General features: G+C 45.1%; 2 protein-coding genes across 5 annotated transcripts in view; both read left to right on the top strand.

Moving 5' to 3' along the window:
* The first annotated feature begins 301 nt into the window (after window positions 1–301).
* Window positions 302–10,118, top strand: ikbke (inhibitor of nuclear factor kappa B kinase subunit epsilon). 3 transcript variants are annotated; one of them, XR_004793398.2, is made up of 22 exons: window positions 307–869; window positions 1,769–1,868; window positions 2,115–2,252; window positions 3,285–3,414; window positions 3,492–3,673; window positions 4,326–4,486; window positions 4,747–4,857; window positions 4,999–5,178; window positions 5,587–5,783; window positions 5,991–6,049; window positions 6,156–6,247; window positions 6,383–6,484; window positions 6,592–6,649; window positions 7,476–7,588; window positions 7,668–7,744; window positions 7,846–7,885; window positions 7,986–8,087; window positions 8,870–8,966; window positions 9,093–9,184; window positions 9,645–9,716; window positions 9,816–9,984; window positions 10,040–10,118. XR_004793398.2 is itself a non-coding variant. In XM_035630790.2 (21 exons), the coding sequence occupies exons 2-21, from the start codon at window positions 1,770–1,772 to the stop codon at window positions 9,877–9,879; spliced, it is 2,163 nt and encodes a 720-aa protein (XP_035486683.2). In that variant the 5' UTR covers window positions 302–869; window position 1,769; the 3' UTR covers window positions 9,880–10,118. The 3 variants fall into 3 exon arrangements, 2 of the variants coding, with proteins under 2 accessions (XP_035486683.2, XP_035486682.2); XM_035630790.2 differs by having other exon boundaries at window positions 302–869; window positions 5,994–6,049; window positions 9,816–10,118; XM_035630789.2 differs by having other exon boundaries at window positions 308–869; window positions 9,816–10,118.
* Window positions 10,119–11,804: 1,686 nt separating this feature from the next.
* rassf5 (Ras association domain family member 5) overlaps window positions 11,805–18,881 on the top strand; it is a 24,587-nt gene continuing 17,510 nt past the window's right edge. The window contains exon 1 of one of the 2 annotated variants that reach the window (XM_035630792.2): window positions 11,805–12,660. In XM_035630792.2, coding sequence (XP_035486685.1) covers window positions 11,988–12,660 — 673 coding nt within the window. In that variant the 5' untranslated portion in view covers window positions 11,805–11,987. Of the gene's footprint in view, window positions 12,661–17,887; window positions 18,434–18,881 lie in introns of those variants that run through there. The other variant, XM_035630795.2, reaches the window with a different exon arrangement.

Genomic DNA, 18,881 nt, shown 5'->3' with positions numbered 1-18,881 from the left:
ATGACTATTTATCTACTAATTTTGATTCAGGACGTGTTTTTACCATTGTTTTTTTTTTTAACCAATAAGAAGATTAACTTTTCATTTCTTTAACTGTCACTGGTGTGAATGGTCTTCCATTTTTAACAGTGAAACGGACTTTTTTCATTTCAAATCCGCATACACATGAAACTCTTTTTTCCCCTTTTCTTTCATATGACACACTCACACTGACAGTTTCACAGAGTATCCGGACTCGTGTATAATGTGATATGTAACCTCCCTCACTATCACCTCTCTGTTGCCTCAGTCAAAGGTTATAGGGACAAAACAAAAAAAAACTGTATTAATAGTTTTTACATTTTTTTTTTTTTTTGGACTGTACTTCCGCCATCATCTACAGATCAGAGTCCGCCCCGTGTGAAACTACCACTTCCTATATCAGACGTCGCTCAGCTGCTGCCGCCCTCGACGTTAGAAGCAAGACTTTGAGCGAACGTGTCGTCGTCTCCGACGGCTGGTTCCTGTCCGGAAGTCCCCTCATCTGTCCGGAAGTCCCCTCATCTGTCCGGAAGTCCCCTCATCAGTCCGGAAGTCACCTCATCTGTCCGGCGCTCACCTGGCCGGAAGTCACCTCACCAGTCCGGAAGTCAGCTCAGACCTCACCTGTCCGGAGAGCAGGTGTGACGGAAAGCGTGTGAAGTTGTTTGATCACACAACAAGTTGGACTCTAACCCTGATAACCGGGTGGTGCCACACTTGATGTCAACGTTGTCGCTGCCGAATGTAGCTGCTGTCGAGTGAGACACGACGCGCCTCGACGGCGACACCGGGCCAGGTCCAGGGCTGACGACGAGACAAGCCGAACACCGCCTGTCAGTCGGGTGAAGGTATGTGCAATATGTCAGCCGACTTTGAGTCGCTAGTTGTTGACGGAAACGTGTTGACACAGGAGGGGGAGACAAGCGTTGACATGTGTTGACATTAGCCTCTTTAGCAACTTCTACTGCGTCTATGCTAGTGATCCGAATCGGCTCGTGTAAACACACAAGGACTTCGACTCCGGTTCACTTCCACAGAATAGACTCAACACACACAACAACAAGGACACACAGTGGAACAAGAGTAACAATAAACATTTAGCCACTTTGGACAGGTTTTAACATATACATAAGAGTATGTATATACATATACGTGTATGTATAAAAAAGGAGAGCAATAAAGTCGCTGTAAGACACTAGTGCAAAGTGCAAAGATGCTGGAACAATATATTTATAACAGATTAATAAATATACACAAGTAGAATACTGAATAATTAAGAAGATTCTATATATATATATATATATATATATATATATATATATATACACACACACAAGTTAGGAGGAATGACAGAATGTGTGTGAATATCATGTACTGTGTTCACCTTGACTTAGGTTTTTAAACTGTATAAAACATCAGTTATGTATTTTGTGATTAGCGGGTGCAGTGGATGTTGTTCAGTGTTCCAGTTTAATTTGGGCAGAGATTGTTCTTCTGACACAGTTTGACCGTTTGAATTGTTCCTCAGAGTGACAGGTAGTAACTTTGAGTTACTCATGTTTTTATACTGTTGTAACCTCCGACCTTCCTCTCTTATAACAAATTCTAGAATTCACCTTTCTGAGAAAAATCACGTAGTAGCTAGCTAGTTATGCCCCAAACAATGAGGGCATGCGTCTCTTCCCTGTCTCTGTTGATGTTTTTTTTTTAATTGTCTGCATATTTACTGTCCGTCTCCTCCCTCCAGTATGTCAGCGATGACAGCCAGCACAACAAACTACCTGTGGTCTTTACAGGATGTCCTCGGTCAAGGGGCAACTGCCAGTGTATACAAAGCACGAAACAAGGTTAGCCATGCTAAGGATACAATTATCCTCAAAATACACTGTAAAGTAGTTTTTTCTTATCCGCTGCGCAGCTCATTCACTTCACTGTCTCAGATGTTTTCAGCCTACTTTTTGGTTCAAATGCGACTCCAGGATGTGTGATAAGAAAACGAGGCCGGCTGCGGTTGTGTGGGCTGTTTTTTTGACGTACTTGATGATGCCGTGTGTGTGTTATGCTGATATAAGCGGGCATGTCTGTTTGTGCAGAGGTCAGGTGAGCTGGTAGCGGTGAAGGTGTTTAACATGATGAGCTACAACCGCCCTCATGAGGTCCAGATGAGAGAGTTTGAGATGCTGAGGAAGCTCAACCACGGCAACATTGTCAAGCTGCACACTGTGGAAGAGGTAAGGCCGCCGAGAGAGGAGGACAGACCAAAGGAAGGGCCAATAAAGAGGACAGACTTGGAAACGAGAAGAGATCGTTTTAACTTTTAACATTTTCATCACATGGCGTTTCTCTTGTCTTAGGCTTTTGGATGCTGGAATCAGATTACATTTCTACAGTTATTCTGGTCAGACTTTTTCCAAGAATTATTTGCACTCTTGGGAGATGGATTTCATTATTTTATATTACAAAACTGGGTTAAATCTGTCACATCTGCACTAAATGTAATCCACTGGGGTGAAGTCATTTTCATATTTGACATTCGTCAGTTTTGCGGCTGTTATCTTCATTAGCTCCACGTCTAAACCTCGATCTGTCCCAGTTTTGGGATATGTTGGAGAGCTCATTCATGAAGATGTTTCACAGATTTGATCAAATCAAAATCACCAAAGATGACGATGCAGTGGAGAGTGCAAGGCATTGAATGTCTGTCCACTGCGCATGTCACTACAGGGGTTGTCAGGGATGACCCATTTCAATCTTGAATAACTTTTTTTGGTCTTAACCATAGGAATGTCAAACCATGTCATTAGTATTAGTATTTCACACCTATCAGTTAAATAAAAGAACAATAACAAAAAACAAAACAAAACATTTTAATTAAAGGTTTGCATCTTCAATAGCTCACTCATTTATCAATTTATTGACATCAAAGCACCTCATGTGTCTGTGACGTCCTCTCACAACTTTCCCAGCTGTTAGTTTGTGAAAAAGGCCTTAGCAAATCCCTAAGCATCGTTATCAGTGAGAGGTTGTCTCAAAAGCAAGTTTGATACTTCAGGGCGGCTAACTCATTTTTCAGTCTTTGTATTTAACAACTTTTATATTTACTTTTTGACATTGTCTCTTATTGTATGGCTGCTATGACAAATGAATTCCTTCCGAGGATTAATAATATCATTGCAGAATTTAGAGTAAGATGATTTAATATTTTCATAATGTTTACAGTTTATATACAAGTGCAGCTTGCTTCCTTAACCCTCTCTCTCTAGCTGCCCTCTAAGCAGAAGGTGCTGGTGATGGAGTATTGTTCAGGAGGGAGTCTGCTAAGCCTGCTGGAGGAGCCAGAAAATGCCTTCGGCCTGCCAGAAAAAGAGTTCCTTACCGTACTGCAGTGTGTAGGTGGGTGGCTGGAGCTGATATGCCTCACTAATCTCATGCACCTGGCATTGACGTATTCCTCTCTGTGCTCTATTCAGTGCAGGGGATGAACCACCTGCGTGAAAATGGCGTGGTACACCGGGACATCAAGCCAGGCAACATCATGCGGCAGGTCGGCGACGATGGCAAGTCTGTTTATAAGCTGACTGACTTTGGAGCAGCGAGAGAGCTGGAGGATGATGAGAAGTTTGTGTCTATCTATGGAACTGAAGAGTATCTGGTAAGATAATGTACTATGACTGCATAGCATGAACACAGGCTTATTAAGTGGTTCCTAAAGGGGCAGTAAGTGTTTCTAAAGCAAATACACGTTTTGTAAAAATCAGTGAATATTTCCTCACGGTCTGCTAGCTGTCGGTTGTGTGTGCACCGTCACATTCAGACTCTGATAGGAATTCCTCTGTGTTCCATGTAATTGGTGGTTTGTAAAAAAAACAACCTTGGTGTGAAAATGATGTGTTACCAGTGATGGAGGTAACGGCAAAAACACAACCTGACTGTTTTGAATTTATATAGTGGGAAAAGGCCAGTAGATCCCTGATTTTGATACCTCAACATGACTGGTATTATCAAGACTGGGTAGCCCTCTAGTGGCCATATGAGTGAATGAATGAATGTTTTTTTTTAAATGTTATGGAATGGCTATGTATACAAAACAATCTCACAGACCAACAAGCGTTGGCTTATATGACTATACAATGACTGTGTGTGTGTGTGTGTGTGTGTGTGTGTGTGTGTGTGTGTGTGTGTGTGTGTGTGTGTGTGTGTGTGTCTGTGTGTGTGTGTGTGTGTGTGTGTGTGTGTGTGTGTGTGTGTGTGTGTGTGTGTGTGTGTGTGTGTGTGTGTGTGTGTGTGTGTGTGTGTGTGTGTAGCATCCAGACATGTATGAACGTGCAGTGCTGCGTAAGGCTCATCAGAAATCTTACGGAGTGAGTGTTGACTTGTGGAGTATTGGTGTGACGTTTTACCATGCTGCCACCGGGAGTCTTCCCTTCACACCGTATGGAGGACCTCGCAGGAACAAGCTCACCATGTAATTTAACATATTCATTTTTTAATGTGAAATTATGATGGGAAGATTATTCATAAACTACATCTTAAGCCAAGGTCCATATACAGTCAACACAGGACATTTTGACCGTGTTAATGAGAGCTCTGTTTAACCGATTTAGTTGTGCCAAATGCTTGGAATCTGCCCTTTAAAAGTACATATATTTTGCTTAATTTAGTTTATTAAGGGACGAATGTCAACATCCACAAGTGATAAATGAGCCTGTGCGTTTACTTGTGTAGGTTCAAAATAACTACAGAGAAACCTGTGGGTGCAATAGCTGGAATCCAGCGTGCAGAGAGCGGACCTATAGAGTGGATCTACCACCTACCTCACAACTGCCAACTGTCCCGGTATGTCCCATTAACAAAGACCATTTCAAACGCATCAATCATTCTTTAATGAGCAAACAATGCAATTTTATTCTCTGATTGACTTTCTCATGTACCTCACTGCCTCTCTCTGTGTCCATTTGTGACTGTGTCTGTCTGCAGCGGTCTGAGGGTGCAGCTGGTCCCAGTGTTAGCAGGTATTTTGGAGGCTGACGACGAGAGATGTTGGGGTTTTGACCAGTTCTTCACAGCCACCACAGACATATTGCAGCGGCAGCCAGTCCACCTCTTCTCTCTGCAGCAGGCCATGGCGCACTCCATCTACATTCACCACTACAGCACGTAAGTGTGTACAGGCATCATAACATATGATCAAACTCTACAGACTACAGGACTGTTTGAATTATAACAGACAAAAATTTAAAAAAAAAAAGCATTTTCTCCCAATGTGCTGCAGAAAAAAACAACTTCAGAAGTCAGTTATTTTTGCCAACCTTCAAACCACTGAATTTGATCAAAAATGTGAGTTCAATTTTTAAAAAATTATTGACTTTTTAACAACAGTAGTCAATAACTACAAGAGTGGGAGTGGAATTTGATCAAAGTGGATCCATATAAATGTTGTAGTTCAAGGTTAGTCTTTGTTATTTAGTAAATTGAATCTCTGTTGCAGACCTTCGCTGAATTATGTTCATAAATGATTTGTCTCAGTTATATTGTGGTTAATTAATTCTCCCCTTCCTCACCCAGGGTGTCGGCATTCTTTGAGGAGGTGGCCTCTCAGACTGGTATAGGGGTTCAGCAGCAAAATCTGCTGTACCTGGGGCATGAGCTCCCTCTGGAGGGCCAAATGAAGGTTGTCAACCTCCCACCTACTTCACCTGCCCAGCCCCTCATGCTGCTCAGCTCCGGGCCTGAATCGAACATCAGCCTGCCCTTCAGAGAACGTAAGACAAACAAATACACGTTCATTTTTATGATTCTGTGAAGTCTTTAGTGTTTGTGTCTCTTCTGCATTCTTGGCCGTTCCCTGAGGGAGGTATGAAAAAGTGTTAAGTGTCACATTCACTGCGTAATATCTATTTATCTATCTATATCTATTAGTTTCTATGAATCATATATTTTTGGGTATGGATTTCTTCTCTTCACTGTAGCAGAAACGCCTGTCATCCCATCCAGGTTTGACGTCATGGCAGACTACATTTTTACCAAGGTACTGTGCTGCTGCTCTGCTGATTTTCCATCCCACTTGTGAATTTTGTGTATTATAAGTCTCCAACCCATCATTTATTATCTCCTTCAATCAATTTTATCTCCAGGCAATAGTAGGAGTGGTCCACCAGTATCTGAGGATAGTGCAGTCGCTGCACAAGCACAGAGAGCTGCAACTGCAAGGATACCACAGCTACATGTGAGAAACATTCATGCTAGAATAACTATTTTTACTCCACTGCATTATGTTTCCAATTTATATGATGACTCTGGGTTAATGACCGTTTTCAAATTCTCCTCCACTACTCCCTATTTGACCGTCATTCCTCCTCAGGATGAGGTTGCGCAGGGAGTGTGGAGAAGCCGTTCACAGTATTGCGATGATCACCATTAGAGTGCAGTCCTGCCTCAACGTACAACAGAGAATTAAAACGATGTGAGTTTTTCTACACACGTTCTGAGATGAATACATTTAATCCATCATGAATAAGCTCATGCTCCTTCTTTTCCCTTTTCTTCTCCGACATCTGTTGTCCTTCTCAGTGGCTATCACACTCCAGAAAACCAAGGCCTGGCGGATCATAGTCATAGACTGCAGCTGGTGAGTTCAATCGAGAAGCAACATCAGAGAGAGCAGCTTGACTGATGTGGTTATTGTGAGTGGTGATGGGAACTGAGTCATTTCTTCATCAGCATGTACTGTTGTTAAGATTCACTGAACTATGAATTCTAAAGTCATCTAATACAATGGGCCAGTGGAACAACAAGGTGTTTCATCATCATAAAAATACACATTTGGCAGGAATCTGATCTAATGATGTTTTCTTAAAGGAGACACTGAATCGCAGGTTTATGAGGCACTATGTTATAGCTCATACTCAGAGACTGTATATAAAAATTGACGTAGACTCCGGGTCTGAAATGTGAAGCCAAAGCATTAGTGCCTGAAACCTGTATTCTCTGGAATGATCGGCAGGGGGGCGACTCCACTGTTTGCAATAAGAAGTCAGTTTCTATAGAGGTCAATGAGAAAAGGACTCTTCTTCTCACTTGATTTATAACATCACTAAACATTTTCCTGAGTAGTTTTTGGTCTTAATCTCTATTTTCACAGCTTCTCCAATACATCATGATTTTAATTTAGTTTAAATAATGGTCCCATTCAGAGTAAAATATATGGTAAAGCACAGTATACAAAATTACTTTTGGGAACCGATTGTCACAATAGTTGCACACTTATTGCCACAGTTCCTTTTGAGTTCTGTTGTTGTTGTTGTAACATAACAAGGGACAGGACATAAATAGAGGCACAACATAGCTAAATGACATGTAAACAACTCCAGGATGGTGGCGTGTGAATCATAAATATAATTGCAGGCATCTGATTTGTTGACAAGTTTAAGAGTGTGTTGCTGCTGTCTCTACAGGTCCAAGAGCACCTGCCTATATACACTGCCGGCATCCAAGAGTTCCAGAACCAACTGGACCAACTTCAGATCGAACAGGCCAAGCTAGCAGAGATCCTGGCTAATGACAAGAGGTACCGGTGAGGAGCAGACAAGAAGAACTTCAGGTTAGGCGCACAGGTTTTTGAACTCTTGACCTTTTGTCCCCTGCAGCTGTCAGAAGATGGAGATGCTGCTGCAGAAGATTACAGCAATTCATCAGCATTATCGCAAAGACAGACTCACTGGCAGTATGTGTGTTTAATTTTTGCTATACACTGTATATTTATTATTCTTTTTGTTCATGGTAAAATTGACCATTCTTAACATGTTTTCCTATTTTTCACCACAGAGTTAGCATATAATGATGAACAAATACACAAGTTTGAGAAGTGAGTTTGTCTTTGTCGTTTTGTGTCCTGCTTAGCCGGCCTGTGAAGGTGTTACTGTGAGCTCCTCCTGTAATCTGCTTGTGTCACTCTTACTTCCCAGAATCCACCTGTCGTCCCACATTAAGCGAGTGAAGTCTCTCCTGCGAGAGGACTGTGTGCAGAGATACAAAGAGCTTTTGGCCTCAACGAGAACATGGAGCAGGTGGTTCTCAGCTCACACGTTTAAAGTCCAAACACAGTGTAACCTTTGCATCTGATTCACCTCAGCTATGTTCTGCCAACAGCTACAGTAAGATGACAGTTAAGTTTAATTTTAAGCCATTCACACACAGATGATTGGAGGCTCATATGAAGAAGATTATCCCAGGACAGAAGGACATTACTACGCAGCAGTCTCACGCAACAGATTAGGTTGCTACTAGTCTTCATCATCAATGCTCACTTCACATTTCTTGAGCAAGAGATATTGAGATTACATATTTTTTACTCTTAAATCTATAATTCTTGAATTCCTCTCTGTTTTGTGCAGATAAAGAAAGATTACATTTTTTTAAAAATCATTTGGCGACTGTTGTTTATGTTATAGTTCACTTGCTTGTTTATATTTTTCCAGCTATTATTTAACTTATTTTCATGGATGTATAGCTCGATTTTTTTCTCTGACTCTGTAAGAAGAGTCAGGAAAACGTCTTGCCTACAGTAAGTGACATGGCCGCGTGTTGCACATTGAAACAAGGGACACAAACCCAACCGCTCTTACGTTACAGTACATACCCAACAAATGTCCGAAGATTTCAGTGAGGATGTGGTAATTAAAGCCTTGATAAAGGTTAAATAAGATTATTATTGCAGCATTAAAAATTATTGGCTCCAGCAGATTTCAGTGTTTCACTGCAGATTTCACTGGTTATCGTTTGAACAATATTCCCATTGGTTTTCTTTTCTTTTTTGGACTTACTCGTTTGTTTCTTCCTTTATTTGCAGTGTTTTACAGGAGATGCAGACCCGACTGCTTGACTTCAGCTCTTTCTCAACAGGCTTGTTAGCCGACCTTGAGATGAGTGATCAGTGTCAAAATAAGGTTAGAGTTTATTTTTTTCATCCCCAATTTGACACTGAGCACTGTAAGCTTTTTGTCAGCTGAAAACTCATACCAATATGTGTTTTATTGTTGCTGAATTGATTTGATTTGGTCTCTACTCCTCAGGCTCTGGACAGAATCCTTTCCAGTCTGCAGGCCAGAAGAGCAGAACAGCAGCCTGGAATCGCACCCAGGGACAAGGACCAGATGGTTTCCAGGTGTGTGTGCGCTTTTCTGCAGTGAAATTGTCATCATGTCCTGCCTCCTGCATGTTCCAACCATACACAGAATATTCTGCAAATGTTCTTGTTTGTGTGAACGCATCTGACGCTGCGTTCGTCATATGTAAAAGGCAAACCCGACATTTTCCGGAGTTCACATCTGACGCAGTAGGGCGACTTTAATTCAGCGAATATTTCCTCACGGTCTTCTAGCTGTCGGTCCTGTGTGTGTGCCGAAAAAACTACACAGTCCTGGCTCTGTTAATTGAAAGAAAAAAAAGGTGCGTTTGTGAAGATCAATCCTCGACACCTTAAGAAACGTGCTAGTGAATTGTGCTACGACTCTGGGGTTTTGGCCTTGTGGTTAGCATGTCGGCTTCGAGCTTTCTCCAAAATCGCTAACTGCCCCTTTAAGTAAGAGAAAATTGCCAAAACAACATATCTTGCCTTGTTGAAGCATGCACCATCTGAAGGAGGAAATGGAGATTTTGGTGGGAGAACTACAGCGTAACAACACCATTATCGAGAGGTCAGTTGAGTGACAAACGTCTTGTCCTCTGTCACAATTCACACCCCTGTGTGCAGCATGATATTGTGAATGATGATTGCATGTGTTTTGTCCTTTTAGTTTGGGAGCAGTGACGCCTGCATCAGCTCTGGAGCCGAGCATGGTCAGACCTTCTACACTTTGACCAAAGAACAGCATCTTTGCATGTAAACTCACAAATCTCTCGGACAGTTACTCATTTTAAAAGCCTTTCATGTGCTGTTGTGGACAATGTACTGCATCCTCTTTCAAAGACTGCCTGCAGTTAGTGTGATATGAAGAGGAAGCAGCTGAAGACAATCAATAAAATCTCAATTCAAAGAGAAGATGCCTTGACTGGAGAAGGAGGAAATGTAATCGATTGATTAAACCAATTGAACCTTCTTAGATGCTTTGTCTGGTAAACTGCAGAACTATGATTCTCATCACGCTCACACACATTTCTACACTGTCTTTATGATGCCACTTTATATTTTTGGATTTTAATATATTTGTTTTGTGCTGGTTTCATTTTACATCCACATCTACAGATGTCTCTGTGTTAGTGTGCGTGTGCAGCAGTCCAATACAAACCCCATTATTTCCTTAGTTATTAATTCCCATTAGTGTTATTGTGTTTCTAATAGACTGTCAGAATAAAGATAGACAAATGCCAAGTAAATTACTTAAATATTATTTATTGTTTTTTGTCCCAGAGAAGAAGCATTGTCAAATCAGTAGAACCTTTAACGGAATTTTTTTACCAGCCTAACAACATCTCTCTGTGTGACTACTGTATGTCAGTGTGTGTTTGCTTGTTAAAGCAAGGGCTTGAGTCGTCTGCCGTCGCCTTTTTCCTCATGCCTTATCAGTCAGACGGCTCCATGGGCGTTTCTTCTAGCTTTACTTGAAGCATGTCATTGAAAAAATTGATGAATGAGTAACGATTGATCACATTAGTGATCACTTCAGCTCAGTCGGTCAGAATCTCCGAGCACAGTTGAGCACTGTGTTCCTGAACTTACATTTGCTTCTGTCCCTGTCAATGTTTAACTGTAACGACGCTATATGTCTCCATCTCTTATCATACAGGTGTCACTGTCACAGAAAATAAATGAAATCAGGGAAAGTCTGCACTCACCAGTGTCTCCTTTATAACAGAAGTAAGTCTAGTGACGGTACAGAAAATGTACAGTGTGAAATGACTGTTATTGACTAGGTGGGGGAAATCCCACAGGTTATTTGTTTATGAAGAGTCTGAGAGATGTTGCATGCGGGCTTAAAGAAAATTGTGAAATATACTTACTACGTTGACTAGGTGGGGGAATCCCACAGGTTATTTGTTTATGAAGAGTCTAAGAGATGTTGCATGTGGGCTTAAAGAAAATTGTGAAATATACTTAACTTTTATTTTACGTTACATTTGGTGTTGGTATTTTAACTGATGTGGGAACATGAGAAGTCCCAAACAAAACTAGAAAACAAGTGAGTTGTGACACAGTCAAAGTACAGGATGAAACAGAAAGTGTTTCTCTCTGTGTGTGTGTGGGAGTGGAGCGGGTCTCCTCGGGGGCTTTCTTGATTCAAGGGGACTACAGTTGTGAGGGCTCTGTGGTTTTGTGCAGCTCATGTGACATGCTTTTGGCTAAATGGAAAGTTTTGACTTTGCCGTTTCTGACCACACAAACAAGCGTGACATTCAGTTTCAGATTTTCCCACTGTTATACATCATAATATTCACAGCTTCCTGTAGGCCCATCAGTTTCATTCGTGTTTCGTTGTTGAGATATGTGGTTGTGTTGTAGTTTCAATAGTAATACAGCATGTGTCTTTACAAAGTTATTTACAATAAATGACTTCATATTGACATATACAGATACTATAAGTCGGCGACATTGATCTTTTAATATGTTGCCATGTAAACTATTTAGATATAAACCTGAATATGTCCATTCCATCCACTACATATAGAGCAATAACAGTAAAAAAGCTGACAAATCACAATGGCTCATCAGAAAAAGAAGAAGGAGAAGTGACCTAGTGCTTAATAACCAACAGATGCCAAATCAGAGCTACAGTGTGGAGCAGGGATTAGTGCGCGCTCCCGTGGCTGTAAAGGGAGCGCGCACTGAAGCTGTCACTACTACACGCTGGTCGCGGGCGTGAGGGGAGTTTACATTCAGGGCACGGAGGGAAACCCACCACGACGCGCACGACTCCGCTCAGCTCAACACACACACACACACACACACACACCGACAGGACAGCGGGACGATGGCCTCCGCCAGTGTGGTAGGGCAGCACCCGGGTCCGCACAGGCTGGACTCGGAACCGCCGCTCTTTGTCTTCAAAGTGACCGGCGTCAGGAAGAAGATCAGCCCGCCGAGGAAGACGTCCCGGGAGAAGGAGATGTTCAGGAGGAGCTCGGCGAGCGGCGGGCCGTGCGCCCAGCCCTCGTCTCCGGGCGCCGCCGGAGCGATGCCCGCCGAGGGACGCGCAGCTGCGCCACGTAGCCCGGGCGGAGAGGCGGGCAGCGCGGACTGCGACAGGCGCCCCGCGGCCCGGCAGAGTCCGCCGGGCCGCGCCGACTGCGGCTCGAACCCCGACACTGGTGCTCCGAGGGGGACTTCGCCCACTGCCACGCTGCGCGACGCCGGCGGCCACAGAGGAGCGCAGCGGCACCGCGACGCGCCGCACGGCAGGCGAGCGCCGGGGGAGCGCAGTGGTCTCCCGCTGGAGCGGCTCACCCAGGGCCGGACCGGAGTCGTGCGGCTGGCCCGCCTCGAGCGGTCCCGCAGGGAGGCCTGGTCCATCTTCCCCCAGGGGCTGGACCCCCGGGTGAGGGCCGAGAAGGGCGAAGGACACCGGTTCGAGAGCAAGCCCGTCACGCGGGACTGGTGCGACGCATGCAGCCACAAGATCACAACTCGGGCACTGACATGTCAAAGTAAGTCACAGTCCTCCGACATGTCTCTGTCCTTTGTGGCATGATGTGGATTCGTGATCCGCGACCTGTCCTGCGCGGTTTCCATGTGAATCCAACACATGCACATCAATACACACAGTTGCTCCAGGTGTGTGATTCGGTTGTGTTTTATTTGTGATGTGAGTTAGTGGCCTGTGTCGTGTTCGTAGTACTGTCTCGGTGCAAGTTGCTCTTCCACACTGGTGTCTGCAGGAAAAAAAAGAAAGGCAAGTGAGTCAGCCAGTGTGATGGGGAATGACATGTCCAAGCGTTTTGCTCCACAGACGCGGCCAGAATAAATCTGCAATGGAAAGCTCATTATCTTGTCCTTGCAGCTTTGCCTCCCAGAGTTCCCACTCTGTGATTTACAGCCTCGGCTCAAAGAGCCAGGGAGAGCGAGTAGAATTCACAGTGACGCACTGGTGAAATCCAGGAACGGGATGGGAATGTCTCAAAAGCTCACACTTGGTGATGATGATGAGGTTGTGAGGTCAAAGCATTTGTCCTGGGGGTCATGAAGACGCAACAGGGGACACTAGAGGAAAGCATTATTTCTCATTTAACTGTATATTTGAATACCAATCCAAGGTTGTCTTTTAAAACATCACATTGACTGTGCCTGACGTCTCTGGAGTCACACACACACCTGGCTCCTCTGACTTTACAGGTGATATAGTGTGTCTGAGAGCTGATCGGGCTCCGATGACATCAGTCCCACCTGCACAGCTCTGGGACACTGAGACAGTTTGGGCCAAGCCGATTTGACCTGACATTGCGGAGATGTGTTTCATCTGGTTTAAATATACAGTACATGCGCGCGGGCACACACAAACACACAGACACACACACACACATTTTACTAGAAACTGTGAGCTCAGCCTCAAGAGGGTTTGTGTGTGGGAATTTGTGTGTGCGTCCTTGAGAGCATGCGTCTGCTGAGTTGGCATCGTGTCAGCAGCAGTCTGTAGAGCACTGTGAGATAAAGACATAGACAAGATCGAAAGTGAGGGAAGAAGTGAAGAAAGGGACATGAACAACAGACCGCCTGAGAAAGAGGAACAAAACCAAGGGTTTGAAATTTATCGAGGAAAAAGCCCAATGATGACAGGAAGCTGGAAGCAGGGGATGACAGAAAATAGTGGAGAGGGTCAGAGAAGAGGTGCAGGGAGGCAGGGTGATAAAAACGAGGAGAGACGGAGAGATAGAACAAGAGCCGGGAGGAGGAAAGAGAGCCAGCGTGAGAGAGAGAGACAGGGAGAGGGAAAGAGGGAGAGTTCGTCCAGCACTGCAGAGATGTCTGATTTAGTGTTCTGACTGCGAGCGCTCAGTGGAGCGAGAGCAGAGATTACTGGTGCACAATTCACACACACCCACACACACACACACACACACACACACACACACACACACACACACAGTCATGAGATACTTTATAACCTTAAAACTTCACTGACTCCCCCCCCCTTTAATAGTTTCTTTATGGATTAAGCTCATTAGCTGTAGTTTACCTCTCCTTCTGCTCCCCTTTCTTGAAAAAAAAAACAAAACACATCAAAGGTGATCGTGGTACCGAGGTCGTGGGGGGTCACCGGGACATTTATGTCAAGCAATGCGAATTGTAGGCATTTTGGGGTATTTTCTGTGGGGAGGATCGCAACCAGAACTGCCAAAATAGAAACGGCACACACACGAACACACACGCTCTCCTTTCAACTGCACCCAGCAAATGACAGGGAGTGAGAGACGGGAGGCCTCGCAGCCATAAACAACCATCATTTTGTGTCTTTGTCTTACTGTACGCCTCGCTCCCTCTGTGCCTGTCTTTCATTTATCGCCCTCTCTCTCTCTTGTTGCGTATGAAGCTGACAGAACGAGCTACGCAGCTCTCCCCCCCCCTGGGACGGTGGGGAACTCGCAGGGACTGCAGTGATGTGGCCTTGCCCTGCCGTGGAATCTGCTTGTGTAGCCAGAGCTCCCAGTCCCTGTTGCTGTATAGGCCACTGAATTATTTCCTACTGCTGGCGTTTGTCCATGTCTGTGCTGTTTTTGTTTTTTGATCTTTATTGCTCCTCTTGGGAGTTAGATGGGAGTGTAATTTGTGGTAATTCCAGCTATACAGCAACCTCTACCCTATACGCAACCAAACACTACACACATACAGACAACAGCCTTGTGGGCATCAGTTCCTGATGGGGCATGAAATAATGAATGTGCATGCATACACCAATATGTCTGGACATGTACAGTATGAGCTCTGTATTGGTCCAACTCCCATATACTGCACAGGAAAACACAAGTATAGTATGATAAAAACAGAAGAAAGAATAATAAAAGGTACTATTAAAAGATAATATATTAAAAAAAATACAGAACTGCCATGTAAGGTGTTCAACAGCAGTACAAGTCTGTACAGTGATTGTTGTTTATCACTCGTCTCGTGATTTGATTTGGCATCTCTTCACATTGTGTCGGGGATGAGGGGGAGTGGCAGCCTCTTTAATCCCAGCTCTGGGTGTCTCCTGTCTGGGATTTAGCCTCTGGGATGGAGAGGTTGGGATTACAGACAGGCAGACGGAGTCAGACACCAGATTAATATTTAATTAAAGCTTTCAGGGAACAATAATGTTGTGGCAGCGGCACTGCGTTATTTCCGGCATCCGTCGCTGTCTGTGAAGAAGACATGCACCTGTTACTGTATGTACACTATTCTAACCAGATCAATGAATGGTGATACGATTGAAAGACACTTAAAATGCTTATGTAGGCCTTTCTCAAACAATATAACATCTATAAACAACCTACCAATTTGTACATGTATTTAAACAAGTGATGATTCCTTATAGCCTAGGTGTTGTCAAGTGTTCCCTTTTCATAGGCAAGTTATGGATACTTCACATAAGGATCTGTAAGTGCTTAAGAAACACTATATAGAAAATTGATATGCTTAAAACTACATTATAATGTGTTGTTCACCATCAGTTAAATTTCCATATACTTATACACAAACTAATTTACAATTTTTTGTCATTATCGAATAATCTTTGTTTAATAATCTGTTAAAAAGTAGTGAGAATTACCCTTCACAATGTCCTCGCGCCAATCAGTCGCCTGATTGCTCGTTCTGTCTGAACAAAACTCCCAAATTTACAATTTACAGTGATATGGAACAGAAAAGCAGCGACTCTTAAAGTTTTAGAAGCTGAAATCGGAGAATATATGCCGTTTTCGCATGAGGAGCGACTCAAACAACAGATTGATGATCAAAACAGATGACAATCAATTTGTCTGTTCTCCAGTGATTGTTCAAAGTGGCCGTGTTTGCGTGAATTGATAATCCCCTCACCCTCGCCCTGCACTTTGGTTTGTTGTCGGCAAGTTAGTGTCTGCTCGCTGTGTCAAAGCACAGTGCGCTGAGGTGAACACCCTGGAGATCAGAGCTCCTCGAAACACGAGTTCAAGGAGAGAAATAGCTCTCAGGAACGTACGCGGCAGCAATGTTCGCTCTCCTACGTTGATGGTATTTGTGTTTAAATATTTGCAATCTGAGTAGAAATCTTGTTGTCACAGTTCATCCACAGCACCACGAGCAGCAAGTGTGGGGTCGTGTGCTGGTCACTGCAGAGACGGGGAGGCATAGTCTGCCAGGAAGCCCCGCATGCACACACACACCTAAACACACATATCCTTAATACACACACATGCACACGCCACAAGCCTTCACAGTTGCCCTCCCAGTGTGCTCTTTATGCCCCATGGCCGTCCTGATGGCTCTCCAGGGGACGTGTTCTTCCCCTGAACTCCCATGTGTGTTGGTTGTGTTACCTCTTCCCCTCGTGAACACAGTACAGGCCTTGTCTCAGGAACATTCTCATCCGTTCCACACTGGTCCTCTCAGAGCTGCGTTCACACAGTGGAAGAAGGAAACAGGGGAGCAGGGGTTGCGTTAAATGGCTCTGAACCGTTCAGACCTGCCATGGACATAGTTGTTACTAGACTTGAGCCAAAACATTCCTCCAGAGCTCATATGTCTTATACATATGAGCTGAATATAAAGCTGCATTGAATATTGAAGAGTTACACATGTAAGCACATGTTACCACTTCAGGATTTTTCTATGAAAAGAGCTTTTGCCCACTCACACTGTTCAGCATGGTTTGACCTTGGTACTGTAAATATAAGAGGGACACAATAGGACACCGAGATTTAGGTATTTTGTTCTGGCAGAGTCAATCTGTGTTGTGTGCTCTCCTCAAAGTACAGCGCCGCCCTGCTGTATATGTACGGCACAACAGTGGGGATTTTCAAGCAGGCTATATTTAGGTCGCCCTTGGGGGATGGTGAGAGGAGGACTGCGGAGGAGGAGGAGATGGTGGTGGTGGTAGGGGGCAGAGAGGACAGGACAGAGACATGCTGCTGAAGCACGTTATTCAAGCACAATTTCAAAAGTTTGGATAGAAACACACACATTATATCATATTCCAGCTGCTGAACAGCCACTGCAGTGGGGAAAGAGCAAACTGTGAGGGCATTGCTCGAGATTATGTCCCACTCTTGTGAGCGGAGCACATGCTGCTCCTCCAAACTCTTCAATTTTACAAGTAGGCCAGGAGGATAACTCCCAGTAGCTCTTTCACAGTGCATATTAATAACCGGCCGACTGCGCATCACCTCAGCCGCACACATACAAGCATCCATCCAGACACACACATATTCGAGGTGACGCACGTCCCTCACACTGATGAGATATGTGTCTGTCGTCGGGGTTACACAGCCTGACTCACTCCCCCCTCAACCAGGCCGTGGGGTTTCACACCAAGGAGACAGAACAGGGGGAAAAGAGAGAGAGAGAGGGGGGTGGCAGCTCTGCAGTGATCTGTGACTGAGTGAAATGGGAAGGAGGAAGGCTCCTGTTGCTGGAAAGAGAGGAGCGAGGGGAACAGAGAAGCCAGGATCGTGGTCGTACTTTGGGGTCTCTGTCTCTTTAAGCTGACTGTTGGTTGCTGCAGAGTGTGTGGGTGCTGCAGTGGAGACAGAGGGGGGGGGGGGAGAACGAGAGAGGACGAGGGAGCATTGATAACAGAGGCGTTTCTGGTGGCAGAGAAGCAGCACGGCTGAGAATCAGGGCTCGCGTCCGTGCGCTGAGGCGTGAGGACGAACGGGTCAGGTGCAGACCAGAGGAGGAGATAGTGAAGAGAGTGGAGAGGTGAGAGCATTAGGGAGTGTGTGAGGAGTACAGGTGGAGGGGTGGCAGAGCGAGCGGAGAGGGGGCTGTTTATTCGGAGCGTGGCACCGGTGGCAGAGTGGCTGCGCTGGGATGGCCGAGGGGGGAACTTGGGGTGGTGGCGATGGGGCAGTCCTCAGAGGGACAGGGCCGGCCGGGGCCAGGAGGGGAGAGCCGGCGAGGGTTACGCGCACAGGACAGTGCCCGTCGGATGGTGCCACCATGCCCCATCCATGGCACAGATAGCACCTCTCGTCCCGGGGTGGGAGGAGGCGACGGGGGAGCCGGCGGTGGGGGTCGGGTCCAGGGGAGTCGAAGGCATCAGGGTGAGCCGGTCATTTCTCGGCCAGGTGTCGCTGCATCTGGAGGAGGTCAGGGGCGATGCGGAAGGGGAGGCCGGCAGCGCCTGTTTCGGGCCGGTCTCGCGGCGACTGGGGCGGTTCCTGAAGAGGCTGCCCAAGTCTCGCTCCTGGAGTGACAGCCTGCGGATCCTCCGACGGTCGTCCTCTAATGGATCTCTGCTCACCACCTCAGGTACGGAGAGGAGTGTGCACAAGTAGTAAATTATAATGAATTCAATTATTTTGGTGGTGACATGTGGCGGGACAGTTCTTTGGAGGGGAAAAAAGGGAAAGATGATGAGTAGACAGGTTGAGCCGCGCTGGCCTCAAAGGGTGGCTGTGGGCCAAAATATGTGGCTATTGTGTACAGGTTGTTAAATCTGTGAACCGAAATGCCCTCAAGCCTCATGTTAGTCATTGTCTAAAGCCGCCCCCTCAATCAGCTGATCTGTCCGCCTTGCTTTTGTGTAAGAGCACATAGTGTCGATGTGTGAACAGGACAGAGGGCTGCAGATTGTAAACATCAGAATAGTCCAGTAAACGGGTCAGGTGAAAGCGGCTGGATCTGCAGTGCCGATGTCTCTGTTTCACATCCACACACACACACAGGCCAACACAGAAAACCTACACATTATCAATCT

This window comes from Scophthalmus maximus, chromosome 6 (assembly GCF_022379125.1).
Source record: "Scophthalmus maximus strain ysfricsl-2021 chromosome 6, ASM2237912v1, whole genome shotgun sequence".
NCBI lineage: Eukaryota > Metazoa > Chordata > Actinopteri > Pleuronectiformes > Scophthalmidae > Scophthalmus > Scophthalmus maximus.
Note: the sequence above shows the minus strand (reverse complement) of the source record. Positions and strands in the feature narration are given on the sequence as shown.